Source organism: Dicentrarchus labrax, unplaced genomic scaffold (assembly GCF_905237075.1).
Source record: "Dicentrarchus labrax unplaced genomic scaffold, dlabrax2021, whole genome shotgun sequence".
Lineage (NCBI taxonomy): Eukaryota > Metazoa > Chordata > Actinopteri > Moronidae > Dicentrarchus > Dicentrarchus labrax.
The window spans coordinates 18,717,883-18,742,026 of record NW_026136704.1 but is presented as its reverse complement, the minus strand read 5'-3'; the positions used below and the strand labels follow the sequence as shown (position 1 = coordinate 18,742,026).

At 39.0% G+C, this 24,144-nt stretch overlaps 2 protein-coding genes across 15 annotated transcripts in view; both read left to right on the top strand.

Annotated features, from left to right (window-relative positions):
- The window catches only part of elna (elastin a), a 39,454-nt gene extending 26,997 nt beyond the window's left edge, over nucleotides 1-12,457 (top strand). Inside the window, exons 6-34 of one of the 12 annotated variants that reach the window (XM_051397791.1) lie at nucleotides 196-246; nucleotides 453-524; nucleotides 2,110-2,139; nucleotides 3,221-3,274; nucleotides 3,719-3,790; nucleotides 4,275-4,322; nucleotides 4,455-4,517; nucleotides 4,999-5,031; nucleotides 5,134-5,208; nucleotides 6,344-6,385; nucleotides 6,481-6,561; nucleotides 6,650-6,700; nucleotides 6,849-6,920; nucleotides 7,288-7,323; nucleotides 7,440-7,595; nucleotides 7,743-7,982; nucleotides 8,448-8,534; nucleotides 8,642-8,674; nucleotides 8,934-9,011; nucleotides 9,108-9,146; nucleotides 9,657-9,767; nucleotides 9,953-10,051; nucleotides 10,232-10,330; nucleotides 10,487-10,588; nucleotides 10,769-10,867; nucleotides 11,055-11,111; nucleotides 11,671-11,790; nucleotides 11,889-11,924; nucleotides 12,297-12,457. In XM_051397791.1, the coding sequence (XP_051253751.1) occupies nucleotides 196-246; nucleotides 453-524; nucleotides 2,110-2,139; nucleotides 3,221-3,274; nucleotides 3,719-3,790; nucleotides 4,275-4,322; nucleotides 4,455-4,517; nucleotides 4,999-5,031; nucleotides 5,134-5,208; nucleotides 6,344-6,385; nucleotides 6,481-6,561; nucleotides 6,650-6,700; nucleotides 6,849-6,920; nucleotides 7,288-7,323; nucleotides 7,440-7,595; nucleotides 7,743-7,982; nucleotides 8,448-8,534; nucleotides 8,642-8,674; nucleotides 8,934-9,011; nucleotides 9,108-9,146; nucleotides 9,657-9,767; nucleotides 9,953-10,051; nucleotides 10,232-10,330; nucleotides 10,487-10,588; nucleotides 10,769-10,867; nucleotides 11,055-11,111; nucleotides 11,671-11,790; nucleotides 11,889-11,924; nucleotides 12,297-12,442 (2,282 nt within the window). In that variant the 3' untranslated portion in view covers nucleotides 12,443-12,457. Of the gene's footprint in view, nucleotides 1-195; nucleotides 247-452; nucleotides 525-2,109; nucleotides 2,140-3,220; nucleotides 3,275-3,718; nucleotides 3,791-4,274; nucleotides 4,323-4,454; nucleotides 4,518-4,998; nucleotides 5,032-5,133; nucleotides 5,209-6,343; nucleotides 6,386-6,480; nucleotides 6,562-6,649; nucleotides 6,701-6,848; nucleotides 6,921-7,287; nucleotides 7,324-7,415; nucleotides 7,596-7,742; nucleotides 7,983-8,447; nucleotides 8,535-8,641; nucleotides 8,675-8,933; nucleotides 9,012-9,107; nucleotides 9,147-9,656; nucleotides 9,768-9,952; nucleotides 10,052-10,231; nucleotides 10,331-10,486; nucleotides 10,589-10,768; nucleotides 10,868-11,054; nucleotides 11,112-11,670; nucleotides 11,791-11,888; nucleotides 11,925-12,296 lie in introns of all 12 variants that reach the window. The other 11 variants (XM_051397790.1, XM_051397799.1, XM_051397794.1 and 8 more) reach the window with 11 other exon arrangements.
- Nucleotides 12,458-14,176: 1,719 nt separating this feature from the next.
- Nucleotides 14,177-23,396, top strand: LOC127362283 (uncharacterized). 3 transcript variants are annotated; one of them, XM_051397802.1, is made up of 15 exons: nucleotides 14,177-14,276; nucleotides 14,378-14,392; nucleotides 14,506-14,535; nucleotides 14,626-14,652; nucleotides 14,848-14,895; nucleotides 16,008-16,067; nucleotides 16,154-16,234; nucleotides 16,375-16,428; nucleotides 16,674-16,709; nucleotides 17,059-17,127; nucleotides 18,116-18,154; nucleotides 18,656-18,724; nucleotides 20,267-20,302; nucleotides 21,562-21,639; nucleotides 21,775-23,396. In XM_051397802.1, exons 1-15 carry the CDS (start codon nucleotides 14,192-14,194, stop codon nucleotides 21,819-21,821), a joined length of 774 nt encoding a protein of 257 aa, XP_051253762.1. In that variant the 5' UTR covers nucleotides 14,177-14,191; the 3' UTR covers nucleotides 21,822-23,396. The 3 variants fall into 3 exon arrangements, with proteins under 3 accessions (XP_051253762.1, XP_051253763.1, XP_051253764.1); XM_051397803.1 differs by lacking the exon at nucleotides 14,626-14,652; XM_051397804.1 differs by lacking the exon at nucleotides 16,674-16,709.
- Nucleotides 23,397-24,144: the final 748 nt, after the last annotated feature.

Sequence of the window (24,144 nt, the reverse complement as noted above, 5' to 3'; positions counted from 1 at the left end):
GAAAGATGGGTTAGTTTTATTGAAGGGTAATTACTGCTCAATAAATCACTAGTAATTCATTATAGACACGCTGATGAAAACTGTGTTTCTTTTCTTTGACTCTCCTCGCCCCCATCTACAGTGTCTAGTACAGAAATTTACACTCCATTTCTTTCTCTCTGCTCTACTGCCTGTCTGTCATTTTCTTCCATCCAGGTTATGGCAATCTAGGAGGTGGTGGTCTGGGAACTGGAGGCCACGGAGGAGGTGAGTGCATGTAGCCTGGAACTGAAACTGGAACTGGTGTTGTGTGCAAATGTAACATTTAGTTGGGTTAGAACATTATATTCTCACATTTTCAGTCAGTCTCACAAACACCAAAGGTTTAAATGTCTTTGAAATGTATGTTTTTCAGTTTACACTATACAATAATCCCACACACTCTCTCTCCTTTGCTCCTTTGTCTCATTTAGGTGGTTATGGTGGATATGGTGGAGGTGCTGGGGGCTTTTTCCCAGGAGCTGGACAGAAGGCTGCCAAAAGAGGTACAGTAGATATAAATGTAACATCTGTTTACTGTAAAGGGAGAGATGGCACCGGTTGTTGTTTTTGATGCCATGAAGGGAATGGGTTCATATTGATTGGTTGATAGTCTGTATTTAAATCTATAATTGCAAACTTTTGCCATGAGTAGCTCAGTCCGTAGGGACCAGCATGAGCCATAGTATTGAGTGTGGACTTCCGCCTCCTGGGCATTGCTGAGGTGCCCTTGAGCAAGACAGCTAACCCCTAACTGCTCCTGGAGCGCCGCTACGTAGCAGCCCATCACTCCACCATCTCTCCACATTTGCATGTCTATAAGCCCAATGTGTACATGATTGTATTTCAAAACTACGATTTTGAAGATATCAGTTACATTAGAAATCAGACATTGATGGTTTATTGTTTACAGATAGATAGATAGATAGATAGATAGATAGATAGATAGATAGATAGATAGATAGATAGATAGATAGATAGATAGATAGATAGACTTTATTAATCCCCGGAGGGAAATTGGGTTGTCATAGCAGCCAGGTACATTAAAATACAATAAAATACAATAGAATAAAATACAAAATAAAAAGATAAAAAAAGATAAATAGGTTGGTAAGGTGCAAAGAGTTGTAGTTGCAAGATGGTGGTAATAGTACTGATGACATGATGGTAGTGTTATTGTTAATAACAGTATATAATATTAATAATATTTATAATAATATAATAACAATATGTATATATAATATGATGACTGAACAGATATATTATTATTATTAGATATATTATTATTTTAATAGCTATGTAAGATTAATATGTGTGTCAGTTATTTGTAGGATTGAATTATGGCGTATTTTGTTTATGGATGCTTCCATTGCACCCAACAACAAGCAGAGTCATCACAAACAGTGGAGCTCTTTTCCCTAAATTTCGAAACAAACATTCCTTCATGAAACTCAAGTGAAAAACTGGCTCAGTGACTGTGATGGAAACTGGAGGTCATCAAGCTCAGTGATGGAATATTGGTTGTTGGAAGAAGACATTGATCATGTTCCACTTCCTTATTTTAAGTTTTTTATTTTGATGGCTGCAGAAATTTTATGTGGCTTTCCACTCTCAGTTTTGACCTTTCAGTAAAAATGCCTCAAATTCCAGGTATTCAAGTTTGGTTCTCATATTTTCTTTCTGGCTTGTGTTGAAAGATCGCTGCAGAGGTGGAATGGCCATGGCCATTTAGAAAGATTATGTCTTCCTTATGTCAAATTACCTCCAGCTCTTGAAAGTAAAAAATTGAAGCTATGAGTTATGAGTATAGGTATCATATACATTAACTGAAATACTACTGCTTTCACTATTGTTTCTGGTCATCTGCCTCCTGCTTTAGAGTAATCATGAGTATCAACTGGACAAATATTCAGCTTAGTTCTCTAAAATTAGTTGTTGTTGTTGTTGTTGTTGTTGTTGTTGTTGTTGTTGTTGTTGTGCTGAGACAACAACATAAAAAACATAATAATTCTGATAAGCTTCCTTGAGGGTTTTCCTCTAAACGTCTCATACAGACGAACGCTGCTCACATTCTGGTTATCTTGATCACAGGTGCCGGAGGCTCTCTGCTACCACATGGAGGTAGGCTGATTCTTGGCCTGAACACAGACTATTGTACAAACTTGAACTGTGCTGAATACTGACACAAAGCTTTTTAGATCTATGATAGATCTGCATGCTTGCATGTTATGAGAAAGCCAAAATGAATGTTTTGCATTAATGGTAACTCAGCATGAAAAACACTGTTTGGCAAACACATGTACATTTTTATCACGTACCTGCAAACCTTGGAGAGTTTTAAATTCAGCAGAGCCCAGTATAACCTTAAAGCCCTGTGTATGTGGACATGATTTGCTTTTAATTATGCAGGCTGATTAAGCATTGGACCCAGGAGGGCCCAATCATTGCCTGAGCGGCACTATGGCAAACAGCCTACTTTTAAGTATTGGTTGGCAGTGACAAACCTTCAGTCCCTAGGATCAGTCTGTACTTTCTTTTCATGACGCTCAAAATAACTAATTAATTCCTCCGAAAGAGCACAGATAAAACAAAGCATTCCCTTGCCAAACCTTTCCTCACCAAATCTCCCAGGCCACATACTTACAAGCAGTGCGCAATGTCTGTCCGGCAAGTATGGGGAACTTAAGATTAAAAAATGTTAAAAAGTTTAAACAAATAAAGCAATGTGGTTTATTCTGCTGCCAAGCTCCCTTACAAGCGAAGCTGACAGCTCATTTCCTGCACGAGGGGATAGCCAAAGAAATGAGGCATTTGATGAGGCAAGGCAAATGCCATGCATGCTGGCTGCCTCTCCTGATTAGATTAAAAGTCAGCCATGTTGCTTTTGATCATGGGGTGATGACAGACTAGTAGGGCCGGATTAGCTGCTCTCAATACCAATGGGGAGTCTAAGGATCTGGCTCCTTGCTGAAGAGGTCAAGTCTGACACAAGACGCACATCTGCTCATTACTCCTTTTCAGTATCACAGGGCCCTCTAGTGGTCATGGGAGGTACAACTATAGAATACTTAAGTTGTGAGGTTACTCTCATGTTTACAAATGTGTTAATGCCTCCAGTTTAAATGAATGTGAGTACACCCTCAAACCTGACACTGTGTATTTCTATGTTATAATTATGTATGTGCATTTGACATTCAATCAGGGACAGGAGGAGGTCCTGGAGGTACAGGAACTGGACCTGCAGTGCCCGCTGGAGGCAAGACACACAATCAACACATCATTCTGCCCATTTTCTCAGTTTTTATTTTATTTTGCACTTTTTATACTTGTCATACTTTGATCTCTGCCTCCCAAGGACTTGCAACGCTGTTAACCATTCCCTTTAAAATGCTTAACTTTAATATTTTAGGACAAGTACAACATTTCATACCCCTGCACTGGCTCTTTGTCAGGTATAGTGGAGCTGATTTCTCTGACGAGGAGCCAAATTGGGCTACGAACACAAGACTTCTCTGAACGTAATAAAGTAAAAATTTTAAAGAGGCCAGTTAACAGTGGTGTGAGTCTTTGGGAGGCAGGGATCACAGTTACAGTTGTTTGGACTCAGCACTTGGACAAGAAAGATGTGCTTATGTTTTTCACACTGTATATTTGTCATACGTTGTTCGATGAGCCAAGTAATGTTTAATCTTTTTTCCAGCACCTGTTATTCCTCAGACAGGCCTTCCAGGAGGGGCCGGTGGTGCTGGAAAGAAAGCTGCTAAAGTGCCAGGTCTTGTAGACTCAACAATAAACTCACTAAGCAGCAGAACCAGATCAAATTCATTTTCCATTGCATGTGGCCGATGTTCGGTGTGGCTAGAAATCTTCTGAAAAAAATTGCTAATTATCGGCAAAATTAAAAGCCTTTTGTTTATAAATCGATGTCTGTATGTATAAACAAAATCTACATACCGTACTGGAACTAAAATAAACTCAGCTTTATTTATATTGTACTTTAAAAACAGCAATGCTATTAAGATGTTTCCTTAATAGAGGATTTCACTGATGTCAATGAATCAATAAATAAGCTAACAAGTAGCCAGTTTTGTAAGATGCCAGCTGTGCTGCGTCCTGTCTGGTATTTTTTGTGGTAGTGTTTAATGATTGACAGGCAAATATATTTCCTGCTCATAAATTGTTGCATGAAAGATCTCTTCCACATGTTTTTATGTGGATGCAGAAGTGCAGTAATATCCTCTTGTTGTCTATGGCAGGTGTGGATGTGCCTGGACTTTACCAAGGTGGCCTGGTGCCAGGAAAAGGTTTGTCTCTTTCACTAAATGATCTCAGACACAATTTCTCAAGTGTTTCATCGTGTGAATATTGTGTTTGCAACCAAGTATTGTACAAGGATTTAATGTGGCTTGTTTTTTGGTTATTTATGGATTCTTCAGGGTTTGGTGGACGTGGAGTCCTGCCTGGGGTGGCCACTGGCACCGACCTGAATCCCAAATCAAGTAAGGTTTAGTTTTTTACTCATGAGTGTTGGCTGATTTTGAATTTCTTTCATTGCCATTGAATGACACTTCTTTTTTCTTGTATGAGCACTATTTTTCTTGCCTTAATTAAAAAAAATAAAACATAGGGAACAATACAAAGGTGAAATAATAGAAAAATATAATACACATTTACAAAATTTGTCAATAAACAATAATACAAAGATATCATTAAAGGAACACATAGAAAAACAAAAGGTAAACGAATAAATATGTGAAATGAAAAAAATAAATAAGGAAATGAAAAGTTGTCAGAGAACATTGTTTATACATAATGTTATTGGTCTGTATGCAGCTTATCCAAAGGGTACTGCCACCATGCACAGTGGTACAGGGTCTGTGTAGTTTTCAGGCCAGTGTTCAGTTATCTGTGTTTGTTCATTGCTGGTATTTACATTCAAAACTGATCTTCTGATTGGATTATGTGATTTCTGTTATGCAGTCGGAGGGGGAGGACAAGGAGGTCCAGGAGCAGGTAACTTTATTCATGATTATTGCTGTATTACAAACAAAGATATTTTTGTCACCATTATTGGTATAAGTCAATCAGGATTTAAATGTTTTTCCTTTGTCACAGGAGGTCGCGGTTATGGTGGACCGATGCAGCCAGGAGTGTTCCACGGATATCCCCTCAAATCACCCAAACTGCAAGGTGTGACCTAAATCTATACAGTTACTGTGTTGTTTACAAGTTGTATTCTTTTCTTCATATGATATGTTCAGTATTTAAACCATGTCGATGTTACAGTTCTTTTTTCTTTAGCATACAGACAGTCTTACTCGCCTTATGGCCTGATAACCAATGGGCACTTCTATGGGTACCGCCCTATGGTTTTCTATGGTGGGTTTATCACTGGTTGATTCTAGAGAGAGATTTCTGTCTTTGGGGCCCCCGATTGCTCCAAAAGCAGAACACTGCCTCCTTTGCCTGCTTTGTAGAGATTACCACAGCAACGCTACTGAGCAACATCCCGCAGTAGATGAGACAGTCCCAAATGCTGCTACTAAACTTTTCTGCAATAGAGTAAAGCGCCAACTCACCAATGTCCATCTGGGTATCATGATTTGCATAATTATTTTCTTACTACTTTTCTTTTTCTCTAATTTGTATCATTGTCCTCACATAATGAAGACTGTATTATCACTGAAATGTCATTTCTGTGTAAAACATACTCTAATTGGTTATTTTCAGGCCTTTTTTTCCTATATTTGATAGTTACAAGGAGATAATGATCTTCAGTAATATTGAAATTACTAAGTTTTCAACGACATATTCCATATTCCTTATGCAAGAATTATGTATAAAATGGCTTAAATTATTATTATACTGTTTGAAAATGAGAATTACAACACGGTTTGCAGATTGATAATTTTCAAATAAGGACTGTGTGATACGGGTAATATGGACACCACAGGTTCAGAACCACTGCAATCAGGAGGCAAGTGAATGAAGTCTTTGTTATAATGTAGGTTAACCATAGTTAAGTGAGCAAATTAATAAATAAAACAATTATGTGAGACACTTTCTGGTGCTACAATTGTGCAAAAAATGCAGCAAACTTAGATGTTCACAAACACACTAAACAGTATAGTTCTGCTGTAACAATTAACTATTTGCCTTAAATCTTAACTTTTACTGGGACCCACTAACCTCTTCAATGGATAACAGCTGGATTACAGCTGTTTCCACACATTTCAAAACAATTAAACTGCATTTTAATGTATGAGCAATGTCACAGATGGTTTATTTTAGCCTCAATGTCTCAAGGGTTTGTTTTTCTCTTCAGGTGGCCAAGGAGCAAAACCTGGAGGTGGAAAAGTACCTTTTGGTACAAATACACTTTTACATTTTTTCAAATATTTGGTGTAACTGGCATCACTTAAAATCCGGGGATTAAAGATGTGTCACATTATAATGTTTCAGGTTACGGCGGCTATGGTAATGGCGGGGTTGGACTTCCAGGAGGACAAGTTGGATCAAGGCCTGGTTATCCTGTTGGAACTGGTGTGTGTGTGTTTACGAACTGTTAACTGATATGGAGCAGAAAGATGAAAGACAAAAAAATGACTGATGTATTTTTGTCTTTATGCAGGAGTGGGGCCCGGGGGCATCTCACCTGCTCAGGCTAAAGCTGCCAAATATGGTATCCTACCACATTCATTAGCAAGACAATGCTAAGACAATGCTGTCCTGTCTAGACAAACACAATGCAAGTTGTGTATTATCAGTACAGGATGTATTTGTGTCTTGTATTTGTATATATGTACTTAAATCTGTGTCCTCTGCTCCAGGTTACGGTGGTGCTGGAGGGGTTGGTGGCGTTGGGGGCACTGGTGGACTGTATCCAGGGCAGGTGGCAGGAGGTATAATATCTGCAATCGACATAAAAACCAAAAAAATTAAAGCCTATAACCATGCTAGTGGCCTCCAAAAATGGAAAGTTTATTCCACACCAAGCAGAATTGTTGGATGGTGGAAAATATAAAAGATACTTTTGAATCTTAGATCCTTACTATGGTCTGCAATGTCATGGGAGGCCCAGCTATACTGAACATTGTCAGCTTTAATCTGTTAATACATTAGTACAACCATCCAAATATATCACTCTTAAACCTCACTAGCACGGGGTTAAAAAACAGATTTACTTTCATTGCCATTCCCTCTATTTTTTCTATGTACTTTAGTTGTAAAAGTATCATATATGCATCTCTATCTTTGAATATTTTACAGGAGGATATGGAGCTGCATCCAAGGCTGCTAAATATGGTGAGAACTTTTCTTTAGTACTTAATATTCCCTTAAATAAGAACCTCTCCATTTATATCGACCTGTTGGTTCTTCTGGTGTTCCCTGGACAGGTGTACCAGGGGGTGTACCAGGAGGAGTACCAGGGGGTGTACCAGGAGGAGTACCAGGGGGTGTACCAGGAGGAGTACCGGGAGGAGTACCAGGAGGTGCACCAATTGGAGTACCAGGAGGAGTTCCAGGATTACCAGGGTTTGGTGGATATTTACCAGCAGCTAAAGCTGCTAAATATGGTATGGTGTACACATGTCTTATCATATGCACTTTTTGAACTTGCACTATGAACTATGAAATTTGTCGTACAGAATACTTTCTCCGTGTGGAGTAATTGTGTTTTTATTATGTTTTATCTTGCCTTCCATTTACCACATACACTGAAGGACAAGGAGGGACAGGAGGACAGTTAGGAGCAGGAGGATATGGAGGACAAAGAGGACAGTTAGGAGCAGGAGGATACGGTGGACAAGGAGGACAGTTAGGAGCAGGAGGATACGGAGGACAAGGAGGACAGTTAGGAGCAGGAGGATACGGAGGACAAGGAGGACAGTTAGGAGCAGGAGCATACGGAGGACTGGGAGGAGGTGGAGGATATTCTGCTGCTGCTAAAGCTGCTAAATATGGTATGGGATTTTTATTTGTCAACTAAAGATAAAATTCAATCCAATTGTTTGCTTTACTCAAGTCTCTAATCTCAATGACATTACCTGATTAATTAGGATGTGTTATACAGATACTATATATACTACGTTGATGATTAACTTGTTTCCATACAGTCAATGAACTCACTTTTTAAACCAAATTTGTAGTAACATCGCTTTTCTATCGTCGGAGATGATCATACTAAGTCAGACAGCAACAACAACCCTAAAATCTCCTCCTTATCTAACTTACAAACATGTGTCTTCTCAAGCAACCAAACAAACATTCACTGTGGTAAAGAAGTGCACTGCTAGAACTTTAAACAGCATTTAAATGTTCCTGCAAATATCACCAGATCTGTTTTGATGCTGGTGTGGTCCCTCCTGAATACCACAGCTAAAATGATTACATTGATAATGATTAAATGATTCATTCTTGTATTAAAGGTCCAGGTGGTGCAGGGGTAGTTCCAGGTGGTGGGGCAGCTGGAGGAGCAATTCCTGGAAGAGTCCCATTTTTACCAGGATATGGATGTAAGCATTCCCCCACAGATACACTTCTACATGACCAATGAATACAATATTTCACTACTACTTTATCACTTTTTAATCTATCATATTCCGGTCATGTTGTGTTGCAGCTTTGGCAGCCGGTGCTAAACCTCCGAAATATGGTGAGACGTAGTGTAATTAATACCATGTCGTCCATTTCTCTTATGTTATTCTACTCACTGGTGTTTTTTTACAACATGTTGTTACATAAATCCAGTGTTACATAAATCCAAAGATTTGGAAAATTGAACCTTAAATTCATTAATACATTTACTTTGGTTTTCAAAAATGGTAATGACAGGTTGCTGACAAATTCTGGCAAATGTAATCTTTCATTCATAACTAGAGAGATTAGTTATTTATTTATTCATTTCCCAACAGGAGTCCCAGGAGCAGGCCTAGGAGGAGGCGGAGTTCCAGGGGGAGCAGGACAAGTACTTCCTGGCGGTGGCTATGGTGGTAAGTTGTAGACCAAAAGGTTTTGTACAATGAAAGGGCTTCTGCTGTTTGTTCTGCTGAATTATCAGTCACACACATTATGTTGCCTCCTCACAGGTTATGGTCCTGGAGCTGGAGTCAAACCCCCGAAGTATGGTAAGCCGTTTTGTTTAAGTAGTTTTTGATATTATTTTTGTGTTTTTGACTAATTTGAACAATCATCTTAATCATCTTTATGCTTTCTAGACCTTAAATGATATGCTATTAAGAAGAAGATGGTAGAGCAGGGGTCTTCAACTACAGAGTTAGAGTTTAGTGTCTAAGCTCCCTCATATGATATATATATATGATATATAAACATATCTATCCCAGATATGTTTATGATATGTTGGGTGTGCTTGGTAGGTGATTATGGAGAGTGAGGCATGTCGACTCCCTGAACTAGTTCTCAGGTGTCGCTCCATTTGTCCAAAGGTCAGAATTTTTCAAAGCAGTCACTGTTGGAGACAGACATAATGTTTGTTCCTAATTGGCCTATTGCTTAATATTTTCTCTTTCTTACGAAACAAATGACATTTGTATTTATCCCATCATTTCTATATTTCTGACCTTTAGATTTGATTGGTGTAAAATATTTATGCAACCTGCTTTATCTCCCTTAAATAGGCGTACCAGGAGGAGCTGGAGCAGGGCTGGGAACCGGAGTACAGGGGGGAGGAGGAGGAGTACCAGGACAAGGAGGACAATACTCTGCTGCTGCAAAAGCTGCTAAATATGGTATAATAAATAAGCACACCAACATAAATATACAAATATCACACATTCAGACCAATTAATAATCATTCTGATGGGAACTTTACAATTTTCAATAATTACAAACCTTGTAAACCCTGCTTACTTTACCTCATCGTATTTATTAACTGTAAACTGATGATGTGACCTGCTCCATTTCCCTTTATCAGGAGTGGCAGGAGGAGCTGGAACAGGGTTAGGAACAGGAGGAGTTCCTGGTGGACTAGGAGGGGGACAATACTCTGCTGCTGCAAAAGCTGCTAAATACGGTATAATAAATAAGCACACTAACATAAATATACAAATATCACAAATTCAGACCAATCAATAGTCATTCTGATAGGAACTTTACAAATTTCAATAATTACAAACCTACTTTTTTGCTTACTTTATCTCATTGTATTTATTAACTGTAAACTAATGTAACCTGCTCCATTTCCCTTAATCAGGAGTGGCAGGAGGAGCTGGAACAGGTTTAGGAACAGGAGGAGTTCCTGGTGGACTAGGAGGGGGACAATACTCTGCTGCAGCAAAAGCTGCTAAATACGGTTGGTGAAATGAGCACACAGATACATCCAGAGACATTTTCTTGTTTTTATGAATAAACTAATTCTTTCATTAATAATAAATATATTTTCTCACTTTATTTTATCCTATTGATTATTGATTTTATTAACATCTAATGATGGAAACTGCTCTTTCAGGAGGAGCTGGAGCAGGGTTAGGAGGAGGTGGGACGGGAGGAGGAGTTCCTGGTGGACTAGGAGGCGGACAATACTCTGCTGCTGCAAAAGCTGCTAAATATGGTATAATTAATAAGCACACTAACATAAATATACAAATATCACAAATTCAGACCAATTAATAGTCATTCTGATAGGAACTTTACAAATTTCAATAATTACAAACCTACTTTTTTGCTTACTTTATCTCATTGTATTTATTAACTGTAAACTAATGTAACCTGCTCCATTTCCCTTAATCAGGAGTGGCAGGAGGAGCTGGAACAGGGTTAGGAACAGGAGGAGTTCCTGGTGGACTAGGAGGGGGACAATACTCTGCTGCAGCAAAAGCTGCGAAATACGGTATAATAAATAAGTACACAAACACACACAACGCTCAGAAACATTCAAAGGTGTATAACTTAAGATAGGATATAATTACAAATCTTTATGTTATTGTATTCACCTTGTGTATGAACTGATGCTAATAGTTGTTTAATGTTTAGGATATTGTACTATTTATCCAACTTTCCCATAATCCCTAAATCAGGTGTGACAGGAGGAGCTGGAGGGACAGGAGTTGTACATGGAGGGGTTGGGGGTCAAGGTACTGCATGTGCATGTGTATGTAAAGATAGAAGAAGTATTATTATTTCACCAGTGTACAAAATATACCACATTAAGGTAGCTGTTCTTATCTTCTAATAAGTTATGCCATTTAATTGTTTGGTAAGCTTTTGTCATTCACAAACATTAATTATCATATCTAACACATACAAATATTGTTAAATAACAGTAAACACCAGATTAAAGGGTCAGTCCCTGATCAAAGAGCCCGGCTCCTATCCAGACCACAGTGATATTCAACCATCATACAGAGTGAAATACATTATAGAAGGAACAGATTCCAATTGTTCCACCAACAGAAGAACGCACAGGTTTTGAGATATAGCTGTGAATCTTAATCTAATGTGCTGTTGGTGTTGTCTCTTCATCAAAACAAGATGTCAAGTCCACAATAGAGTCTCTAGAGGGAAAAGTCTGAGACATTAGAGACCTTATTGTTAGAATTCTAGGAGGATACAAAACTTTTACTTAAGTTATGTTTGTATTGTAATGTAACAGATAACAGTGGGATCAATTTGCTGACCTTCTGTGTGTCACAGGAGGGGTCACTGGAACAGGACTTGCCGTGCCAGGAGCTACTCAAGGTACAGGTGTCAGTGTTGGTGCAGATGGTTCTGTTATCGTGATACCAGGTGGAGCAGGTGTTCCTGGAAAACCAGGTAAAGCTTATTTTCTTAGATGAGCCTTTTGTTGTACTTATTGTATTATTACAATTATTATTATTGCATTGTGAACAATGTTTTTATTGCTTTTGCAGCTAAGGATACAGGTTTTGCTGGAACCCCTCAACCAGGTACAGTGAAATGCCAACACTGCACTTCTTGGACATTTACTGTACACACACTTACACATGTTTTGCAGTATCTATATACAACGTATGAGAGCAGAGGGAGAAGTGCCATTTGCCCTCTATCTTGGGGTGACTACACAAGGGCTGCGCCATCATTTTATCCCATCTACATTTTCTTCATACATTTCCTGCCCACAAAGCTCACATGTTGTTTGTATTGCTAGTGCTACCAGCTATTGACCCCCTCTAGCTTACAGCCTCCCAGCTGTGGCAGTATCAAGGTCTACCTCACAGCTTCTGCATTTTCTAGTCTCTCTCAATCTGCGCCTGTTTAAAGAACAATGGATGAAACTGGAACCTGTTGTTTTTTGGCAGAGCCCACGCCTATTGCCGAAACTGGCAAGGCCCCAGAGGTCCCACAGCCCAGTAAGACTTGCGGTTTGCATGAAATCTTTGACCATGAAGTGAAATCTGTGGTATTTAATATATATATATACATATATATATATATATATATATAATTGGGATATAAATATGGGACAGTCCACTCAGTATTTGTGAATTGTGAATGATATTTCTCCCAAAAGAGACACCTGAGAATCTTTTGTTTATTCAAACACATGTTTTGCAGGTCTACATCAGCAGCATCCAGACTAAGCATATTAATAGTAACAGATTTAAATCTTAAAAGCACAATCTTTTCTCCAAATGTTAACAAAAGGCTAGCCCCACCACCTTTGGCTACATCCTACCAAGCTCCAATTACAAAACCAGTGATTTTACCACACAGATAATAGTTAAACACACAGTTTGATATGAATATGGTGGCAACATAATGGTCGTGATGATCAAGTCTGAATATTTTTCTCATCACATCCGCTATGTTTGTAACATTACAGAAAAGACAAAAATAAAGACAAGAAACAAAAGTAGTAGGGATGTACCTTAATATGGCTCAATATAGCCGATACCAATCAGTAAGAAAATGACTTATCGGCCCGATACGATCGTTTGTTTTACGTCAGCTGTCACAAAGGTGTTTTAACTGGCAAAGCTTTCCTTTGGTTTGAATAAATTCTTAATTTACAGACGTAGATATAAAGAAAAAGCCATTTAAGCGTCTCTTCACTGTTACACATGACGGACTCACATGCCCTAACATGTATGCGTGGCTAGACCAGAGAGGTAAACAAGACACAGACTACTACAGACCCAGAGGAGGTGTTACTACATTCTCTGCTTACGACACAATATCTTTGTTTGCTGCTATATTAATGTTCAAAATCTCATACATATATATATATATATAAAACCTCTAAATGTTATGATTTTTACCTTAATAACAGTTGTTCATCTTCTCAAATACTGTTTGGGTAAACTGTAGAAAACAGAAATGGATAATTTTACCACGTAGTATTCTACTTCATGTCGGGACTGTAAAGGCAGGCACTATTGTATTACTTCTTTCAGCATTACACAGGATCTAATAAGGGAATTTGGGGGTTTTGCCATCAGCATTGTGTGGTCTGTCAGATATCAAAACATTTACATATGACAGCTACAGACGCAATCCTTAAATGTCAGGCTTCATGTAGTGCTGAAAGAGAAATTGATATAGCCTGTCTGGTCCCTGCCACTTCCCCATCATGTCAGTTGTGGCCACAGGTTGTCTATTTTCACAACAGTACTTGTCTTGTGCACTCCTTTCCTTTTTACTAACAGCTCACTGTGCTTGATGGATTACATTCATGCGTTGTAATAGCAGTAATATTTTAGTGATTTCAAATCCAAAAGACGTGTAGAAGGTAGTGATAGATTAATACTGGAATGTCACCTTTCCACATTTGTCTACAAAAGTTTGTTTTGACAATATGAATGCTTGAACTTAGTCACTTTTTCCTGTGTGTTACAGTTCAGGTTCTACAGCAGGGGATTGTTGTGATATTGCCATGAAACTCACACGATCATAATGTGACATTTGATCTGCAGTTTGATGAGCTGTGAAGCCCCCGCTATAGAATACCACCTTGTAGTAGATTGTTGTTTCGTACGTCTGCTGTCTAACACGATTTTCTCCTCATGTTGAATGTTTGTTTTGTGTTATTCTGAAAGGACTTTGTTGTTTTTGTTCCTGTTTGTTCTTCCCCGTACCTCAATTTTCAATTTTAAAAGACAGTCTGACTAATTCTTCCTTTTTTGTTCTGTTTTTGTGCTCGTGGATGTGTTATAAACAGGCGGTGAGTTCAACATAAACATTTACTTTTTATTTTATGCTGTTGTATGTCTCAACCTCTTTTAATGTTCCTTTATTTCTGACTGTTTTTACAGTTTCTGGTGGAATTATTCATCCTAGCTGTAAGTTGTACAGTACATATGAAATTGTTTTTAATTAACCTGAATATATACTTACTGTAGATACAGTATCTTAACCTGATGATACTTTTTTTATTTCACAGCTGGCACAAGTGTTGGTAAATATGTAAAAAGTCTCTCATATTGAAATATACCAAAGAACACATAACAATTTAGTATTTTGTACAGGTTGTATTCAAATGTTTAAGTGCATTTATTTCATGTGTTACAGGTGGAGCAGGTGTCCCCTCACCCTCTGGTGGTAAGAGCAGTCATCATTTTCTTTCTTCTTTCTCTTTTTCCCAACAGTTTAAAATAGACAATTTACATATTAGTCTCTTCTCTCCTTCAGTTGCCACTGGAGGCCAACTACCTGGAGGTAGGCCAATATTTATACTTTTATTGATGTAAGAGCTCCATGTTGTTTTTAGCCCTTGAGAGATATTTTGATATTGAAACTTAATGGGATACCTTTCATCCATCTGGCCGCATGGTGGAGACAAAGGCAAATACAACAGTTGTGGTCATTTGTCCCTGCTGTAGTCTGTGATTATAATAACACTGCTGTTTTCAGGTGTTGGTGTCGGCACAGGCAGCAAAGCACCTAAACCATACAAACCAGGTAAATATGGCTAATATCTACCTTAAAAAGGCAAGAACATGTGTTAAATCTTGATTAGTTTGCACAATAATGTATAAAATGTGCAGCAGAACTGCCTTATATCTGGCTCACAATGCATTAACTAATCATTAAGTTGATCTTGCTCAATTATTTACCATAAAATGGACATTAGATAAATTGTAAATATAGGCACTGAATATTCTGCTTGACCATAAAATGAACTTTCCTTATCTGCTGTGGAGTAGAGGATCAGTGTTGCCTTTGTAGCTCTTTCTAAAATATCACAAAGACAGCACACAACATCTTAGATCTGTCCGGCCTTGTCAGAACATCCTAATGATGTTATCAATACATTCTTATGATCTTATACAGTGTAATAGATCATGCTTTCATATACTGGGCTGTATTTATTACCGTGCACATTCTTTTTAGACAGTTAATGACTCAACTTGAATCGATAAAAGCAGCAGTTAATATATAAAGAAAAGCTGCATCAGGCTTTCTTTACCCAATTATACCTCCAACAGACTGAACAGTCATCAGTTTTGTGCATCTGCAGGTTTGCAGTTTTGGGGTATTCTTTGCTGCTGTGCACTATTTTACCTGTGATTGACATTAGACCAAGTCCAAGGTTTTTTGTTGCATTTCATTTAGTTCAACTCAATCAGTCAAATGTCAGTTAATCTTATTGTTCATGAGAGGGAGCGCAGAAGCATCCATATAAGACAATAAAACAAACCAAGACACATTGAATACTAATGTTAAAATCATACAGCATGGGGTACAATAAATGTTAAAACATTAGATATTGTCAAGATAAATCGTTTTTATTACTGATTTGATGAAAACTAAATGGACTAATGATGATAGTTGATAGTAAAGTCTATTACATTCCTCTTTAAAGCAGATTTAGGATAGAGATCCATTGATTTTTGTGTCTTTAGTTTTTCCCTGAGAACATAATTGTTTGTGTTGTGTTTTTAAGAAGTAATTGAAGCTAATTTAATAGTAAGATGTAGTTAGAGACGCTTTGATTCCTCAGTGTAATGGAGAATCTTCTGTTAAATCTTGTGACTTCACACCTTTAGTTTTCTAACACTTTCTCTCCGAAGGCACTGGAGTAGGTGTCGGACCAGGCGCAGGTGGCTATCCCTATGGTGGACCCTATGGAGGCAAGTTCTCTATATTTTCTGCTTAACAATTATCGACTTTAGGTTTAAATGCAGCGACTATTACTTCTATCTTCTCTGTGCTTTAGTCCCTTACGGTGCTGGTACCGGCACTGGAACTGGACCTGGAGCTGCAACACTTCCTGGAGCAAAGCCGTTAAAACCTCCAGGTGTGTGTCTGTATGCGTGTATTTCTGCTTTAGGTTATCCAAAGTTTGTAGTAGTAGTAGTCCAATGTTTTTGGGATGTTTGTTTTATCTTTTTGCATGTGGAGACTCATACATTGTTGTGTCGTGTCTTTCTATTGCAGTGACTGGAGCAGGAGGTGGAGTAGGAATCCCACTGGCAGCAGGAGGTTATCAAGGTCAGAGCACACCTACATTTATTTTAACATGTAAAATAAAACTATTTGTGGACCTTAAGAACACAGAGCTGTCAGTTATTGGGGAAACACCAAGCATGAAAAGTAAAACTACTGCTTGTTTATTTCTCACGTGTTTTTTTTAAAATTGGAATCTATGCCATTTCCTGGATGAGCCAGCCCCTGACACAAACTGTGAGCTGACTTACCAGACAATAATGTTACTTTTCTCTGTCATCACGATTCAGGGGGATACAGGCCATATCATCAAGGTTATGGCCAGGGTATGTATGAGAGGAGAGGAGGATGAGCGCACTAATACACAATGTTCTGCCCAGTGCTCAAAGTGACAGTTGGTCATGAGATGCCATCGCACTGCACTTCCTGTGCAGGAAAATTAGCCATCTGATAAGTGTGTGTGCGGGGCATAGAGTCAGGAATGAGAGACTAGCTGGATACTTTGATTAAGGAAATCTGGTGGTTTTAGTGGAAGCAGTGTTTATTTAGAGTCACTAAACCTGTGTGTGTGTGTGTGTGTGTGTGTGTGTGTGTGTGTGTGTCTCTCTCTCTCTCTCTCTCTGTGTCTTTCTCTCTCTCTCTCTCTCTCTCTCTCTCTCTCTCTCTCTCTGACAGGTGGGTTGACATATCCCTCTGCAGTTGGACTGGGAGGAGGTGGTGGAGGAGCTAAAGCACCCAAACCAGGTAGTGTAACAGGAACACAGTGTGGTGAGCCCCTTCAATAAAAGTAACATTAATAATAGTAATGTGTATAGCTTATAGCCATCGAAGAGCTACATAGCTTGTATGGCTCCAGTCAGTCATAAAGAAAGCACATGTATTAATTAAGTTTAACAATGGCAGCAGAAAATCTGCCACATTAGTTATGTAGTTTAAAAAAAGCACAAAATCCAGCTCCACCAAAGGCAGTAATCCCTGTAGTGTTACATTACCGTTAGGAGTTTGTAAATGGAGCAAGTCAACAACACATTTCCTGGTGGAGGCTGATTACTGTTAGTAATACTGGGTACAACATCAAAGTGTGACTGTTTGAAGATAACAAACCCCTGGAGAGTCTGGCCCTGGAATAGCAGAACTCTGCCAGAGGAAGTTTGGATGAGGTTGTAACTGTGACCTCAGTTGGTCCACAAGTCAATTCAGTTGGGGGGCCAGACCCCTAGAAACCAAATGTGGGACAGTTATTTTATTTGTGTGAGACCATGTGGGACATACCAACACTGAGAGGTATTCTAAAATGTTTATATATCTATCTAATTTTAAAAAACTGTAACATCTCTGTGCTTTGCCCTCTGGTTGATTCAGTAGCACACAATAGACTATGCATGTTACAGGTTAGGCCTTTACCATGTGAAGGACTTAACAAACCGGTTTTATTTGAATGCAACTTTACCAACTCCCACACTAAGTAAATACAGTAAGCATTAAAGGAAGCTTACATTTCTGCGCCCATCTGTGATACCTTCGAATACAGCCACTGGATAAACAACAGATTTTAGAAATTTGATTTGACAATCAAAATGTGGGACATTGTCTCAATATTTGGGATGTGGGACACCTGGTCACCCAACAGTTCAGGGGCAAAATAGAAACAAAAATAATGGTCATAATTGTACTTACTGTACACAAAACAATGAGAACAGACACATAATCACAATGACTTCTTTATTAACAGGCTACGGCAATCTTGGAGGTGGTGGAGGATATCAGCCAGGTGAGGATCACCACGTTTGTTCAATATATTCTGTTTTTGGAGTTAATAAAAAATGCACAATAGTGGGTCAATGTGGCACACACTTCATTTCAACTGTCCACAACACAGTTTATACTTGGTGCAGTGTAGCCTTTGATCCAGCCTCTCCTCCTCCTCTTCCTCCTCCTCCTCCTCCTCCTCCTCCTGTTCTTCCTCTGCTCATCAGTGAGGGATGAGTGTAATCACACAGCAGCAGCCTCCTCTCACTGCTCTACAGACACTGTACAGGCTACTCATTAAGACCCATAGCCCTAATCCTTCTCCCAGTGGCCACACAGAAATCTCTATGTGTGAAATGCTTCCACACATCCTTTACAAACCAGTACAGTTTGCCAAATGGAGAATTATTATTGGCAAATTAGGTCAATTTGTCATATTAAAGTTGTTACTATGTTGTTTATTTACAAATATTGTTGCTTTACACTCTTGAGTCTCCATGGTAACTGATTTTTCATTTTCCAGGTGCGGTTCCTGTGGTACCTGGTTATGGAGGAGGTTACGGAGGAGGTTACCCCCAACAGTACAACCAAGGTAAGAGTACTGCACAAAGGAGATGATCAAACTTTCACTTTGCTGATGAGGATCTGACGGATAGATACAGAATACACCACACATTATATTTGTGTTGATGGTAAACAGCGTTCTGTGTTGTTTATCAGTCATGAATCAGTGGAAAAGGACCCAGCAGACAACAGAATAGAGCCACTAATGTTATAGAGGTGGAGACAAGAGAAGAAGACAGTAGTAGGATGGTGTGTGAATATTTGATTCAGTTTAATGTTGATTTGTTTTATGATCTGCTTTGTGAAAATAGGCTTTAAGTTTTTAAGCCCTTTTCATTCATAATTTGTCGTCATTGTTTTTCCTGCTTCTGGAAGCCAATCTTTAACTCTCAGATAAGTTAGCTGGCATCCAAACTGCCTCCACATAGACGAGGATTTAGAGAACAGACGATTCTTAAACTTTTCATCCTTGTTTCTGGATCAGGAGGCGGATTAATGCCCAGCTGCCAACAGCCAGGTAACACAGCGTGATGAAAGGACAGGAAAACTGACCCGTTGCTTCCCCCTTTAGAGCTGAGAGCATAAAGAAAGGAAGAGAAAACTTGTGCACAGTGACAGGAAATCTTACTTTCCCCCAATTTGTTAAGATTCTTCTCATCCGATTAAGGAAACCACATGTTGAAAATATTAGTTTAAGGCTCATTTGCCATTATGTTGTCCCCCTTCTCTCCTTCCCTTTATGCCAGACACTAAACTCAGTGCAACTCCAGCTTCTCCACATTTCCACTATGTGGGGTTTCTGTGTGATCTCCTGTTAAATATGTTGGTTCTTTTTTTTTTTTTTTACCGTTTTACTAGTTGATATACAGTAACCTCAACACTGTTCATCTCACATTAAACTTGAAAAGTCCTGCGTTTTTAACTTTGCTCATAAATACACATACATTTCTGATGACACAAATTTATTGACAAAAATACTTGATGTTCGCTTGATTCCTTTGAGCAAAATGGAAATGAGGGCTTTTCAATTTTAACATAAATTAATTTATATTTAATTTCTCACATTCAGCTTGTTAACACACATGGGAGGCTGACTTTGAATAAGGGAATTAAATTGTATTTGAATGAGACGACCTGCATTTTTCTCCTCTGAGCATCCAATTACATTAGAGAAATTAATTGGATTATTATTATTGGACAATGAAACAAATTACAATATAATGGATGTTTAACGCAATCTTTGTAGCAGCAGTTGTGGAGGAAGACAGGTATCAGCAGCATAAGTGAGCAAAACCTAAAATGACTAATCTGTGTCTTTTAAGGGCGAAATACAGACAAGAAAACATTACTTTGTGGGCAAGTCTGGTTACTTGAGAGAGCATCTCTGGATGAGACAGCTCAGCTTCAGATCTAAGTGCCTCCCATGTGATCTACTCTAATGTCGACAGGTTTTCCCACCAGGACACACATATATCAACCACTGTGACAGATCCATAGTGGTTTCAATTTATCATTAGTGCTAATGGCACCATCTCATCTCTCATTTGTCTTCGTCTTTAATGTTGTCTAGGTGGATACGTACCCGCCCCACTGACTCCTCAACAAGGTACCAAACCTCCTCACGTCTCTCCACGTACCCAAAGACACACCACATTATGAAGGGATAATAAGTCATCTCAGTCATACAAGAGTCCCCTGCACCTCAACCCATTTTCCAATTTCTCTCTCTGCTCGTTGGCAGAGGATGGCAACATGTCAGATTATTCAGATGAGATTGGAAAAGGGTGGAGTGTGGGTTGGTACTGTGTGTGCTTGTCGGTGCAGATGGCACGGCACAACCAGTATACATTATAATCTGCGTTTTCCTGAACATCTGAGATTACTGCCAGCTGGATTATTTCAAGGAGAGCACGCCTGGTTTCTTAGATAACTATATTTTACTGGTTTGAACTCTTGCAGTGTCTGAGTTACTGATGACCTTTGATGGTGTGTTTAAATGTAAAGAAAGTAAATGGTTTAATCTTGAATAGGATATCATCAATTCTCTCTGCCAAATGAATGATGGCTCAGTTTAAAGAGGAATGAATGAAACTAATCCTGTTAATTTCAGATGTCACAGGGAAATGAAATCTGTTGTTTCTCCATTAACAACCAGTTGGCCCTGACGTTATTGGCCTGTAAGATGTTTTTGTGAGCCAGTCAAACAGTCTGCAGTCTGGTTTATAACTGCCAGCAGTGCAAATTATGGACTGGAGTGACAATTGAACTTCACATCATAGAGAAGCCTTTGACTGTATGTCACAATTTGACTAATCTTATTTCTGTCTTGTAAAGAGTAATGAAACTCCCAAACATAAATAATCTTAACTCAAGCTGCTTACTAGCTTTCCAAAGTCCATCTGCTGATAAAGACAAAGATAAAGATAAGTGGACCTCACATTGAGACTGTAATGTCAAACTACTGTTCCCAAGGTCAGGCAGATAAATACTATATACAAATTCTTAACAAGGCAGGTATTGTTTCAACAACAGGATGAATGCCATTATTTTGATGGTCTCCTTTTTCGTACATCACTGACCTTATTAACAGTATTGAACATCCACTCACACAGTGCAAGTTGCTCTGTATCTGCCACCATCGTCAATCATTTCATCTACAGCACCTGTGTTTGGTTCAGTGGTAGAGGACATCAGTAGGCCCATTGTCTTTAATGTGTAACAGCTTCTTTGAGAGGCTTGTAAGTGCAGTATATATATGCTGGATGGATTGCTTCACTCAGCCTTACCAGCAGAGCACTAGAAGAGCTTTTTTGGTTAAAGTAAACATCACACATCTTACTGGCTGTTCCTGATCCTGTTTTGCAGCTAAAGCAGCCAAGTACGGCCCATTGCAGGCTTTCCTCGGTGGTGGAGGAGGAGGAGGAGGAGGAGGCATCTACAGAGGTAAAAGACTTACACATATTTGACCTTTTCTCTTACTCCAGAAGCCCGCTACATCACAAATATTACAGATATGTGTGTGAACTTATGTCCAGCTTAGAAAAGACTTAACTGTAATTCTGCTGGTCTTTGCTGCAGGTGGCGTCGTGGGATGCCAGGGCAAATACTGTGGGAGGAGGAAGTAGAGGATCTCTTGAAATCCAGAGTGACCTCGAGAAACCATGGTGCTACTGCATGATCTAGAATGTACATTTTATATGCAAACAAACCCCATTAGAAATCATGTAAAGATGGGTTGTTTTTTTTTACTTACTTGACTTCAACGTCTGTTTTTATACAAACCCACCGACCCCGAATTTATTCTGACGTGAGGTATGTTATTGATGGTGCCATTAATCATTAATGTGGTCAAGTTAATCAGCTTTAACTCCCAGTACTGCACCAGCCTACTCACAATACAAAGAGTGTGTTTGTGTCACCATGTTGTTGTTCTTGTGCATGAATGTGTGTGTGTGTGTGTGTGTGTGTGTGTGTGTGTGTGTGTGTGTGTGTTTGCATATTGGTTGTATTGTTGTGCGAAAGACTGTCTGAACCATTGGCTGGCAATGTGACCTATGAATGATTTCCCTTTCGGTTTTAATCCTAAAGCAAGGTGAACTGTCCGCTGTGTTACAGTCCTCACTGTTTCACCTGGCTGTGCAGAGCTTGTCACCTCTCTGACACGACACAAGGGTTGGGTCGGTCCAGGCTCGTCCAAAAACTGATGAAATCTGGCCAATCGCAGCATCGTTTCTGGCTCCCTGTCTTCTCCGCTGCTATTTTTAGACCTGCTGGGTATAAAGCAGCGGGAATTGGGGCTCCGGCCAACCCATCTGCTCTCAGTAACTTTGCTGATTCTGGTTGCTATGCAGTTCAGTTTTCTCAGCATTTTTAGTGTTGCCAAACTTGTGATGTATGAAGAGCAGTTTCTGCTCTGAGGAAGGGTATGCTGAAGACAATCAAAAAAGTGTTTGATTCATTAAGGGATGTTTGTAAACCAAGGGAAAGTAGTGTTGCCTTTTAGCTCCAAGTAGATTCAAATGTATTTCAGATACTGTGGCATGTACATTGTGTATGTATGAATGTTTAATGATGTGTCACTGTCCTAAAGTCTGGGATAGAGTGCTTTAGTCTGCTTCAAATGTTTAGTCTCATTGCAGCAGTTATTTACATTTATGTAACTTGTGATTATTCAAGACTTTTTGCACCATGCTTTGACTCATAGCTTTATTGTTATCAGGAACATGTGAATATAAAACAAGAACTTTCCTTCTGCATTTATTCACTGTTTAGAATTCTAATACAGAATAAGACTTTGGTTAATGGCTGTGTTTATGTGAGGCACAAGCTCCCATTGTTCTTCATTTACTTGAGCTGCTTTTAAAAAAGGCTTACTGACCTTACTGAGGTTCATGAGCGCTGTTGCCAAGTGACCCCATCTCTTTCTGTAATTGTGTACTGTATGTTGTACTAATTTGATGTTAGCTGGCTTCAGTTCCTCCACTCTGTGCTGAGTAAGGACTGTCCGTGAGCCTCGCTGGGTCAGACCTTGTCTTATGTGCCGTGGGATACTCTTCATCTTTATTTAAAACTGTTTTTATAAGGAGGAACAGTGTGGTTTTGCACTTTTTATATTTCCACGACACACATGTGACTTGTTCCCGGATATCCTGGCATTTTTATTTGCTTCATTAAATAACAAAATAAAATGTGTTAAAATATGTTGTGTCATTCTGTGTTATTTTCTCTCTTTAAGTGCATTCCACAGCAGCAGCAGCAGCTTGTGCTGTGAGTTGATCAAAACCACCTGGACTAGGGTGTCCTGGTGGATTAGTTTGCCACATACCACGTAGTGATAATGTCTCAGGTTCAAGTCCTGACTGCTTTTGGACCTTTGCTGCATCTCAGTTCTGCCAAATCTTTATTGTCTCTCCCTTTGGGCAAAAATTAATCAGACTTAGTGTTTTTTAAAATCTGGTATGTGTGATTTGGCTGAGCTCTTCATTGTGATGACAACAAACCCAGATTAAGGGCAGAAATTTCGTCTCAGTGGTGACTATAAACTCTGTTCTTGTTATGCCAGCTGGAAATAATGAACTCATGTTGCTGTTCTCTGAAGATCTCCTGGGAGAACCACTGACCCATGATCTGCATCCTGTAGAAGTAGCTCACACTGTTGTTTACGACCTTTAGTCCAATAATGTGCGACAGTGTCACTGTGGAACTGCAGTATAATGCTACGATAAGTTTCTCTCTTGGTATACATACAGTATATTTCAATAAAACTACCTGTCACAAACATTTCCGCCTAGACTAAAGGAGATGTCTGACATGCTGTAATAATTAAAAGTCACCACCAGAAGGTAACTTGGTACCAATTACTGGGAACATAGAGAGACAGTTCTGGGACTGACTGTCCTCAGATTGCGTGTTGTGTTTAAATATTGATTTCATTTTCTTAAAAGACCC

Bases quoted from the DNA above. Each gene is read 5' to 3' on its own strand.
- LOC127362283 (XM_051397802.1), top strand. From the start codon at position 14,192: ATGCTGTTGTATGTCTCAACCTCTTTTAATGTTCCTTTATTTCTGACT. The intron at 16,710-17,058 runs GTATGTATGAGA...TCTCTCTGACAG, and splicing joins TCATCAAGGTTATGGCCAGG to GTGGGTTGACATATCCCTCT. The intron at 18,155-18,655 runs GTGAGGATCACC...TTCATTTTCCAG, and splicing joins TGGTGGAGGATATCAGCCAG to GTGCGGTTCCTGTGGTACCT.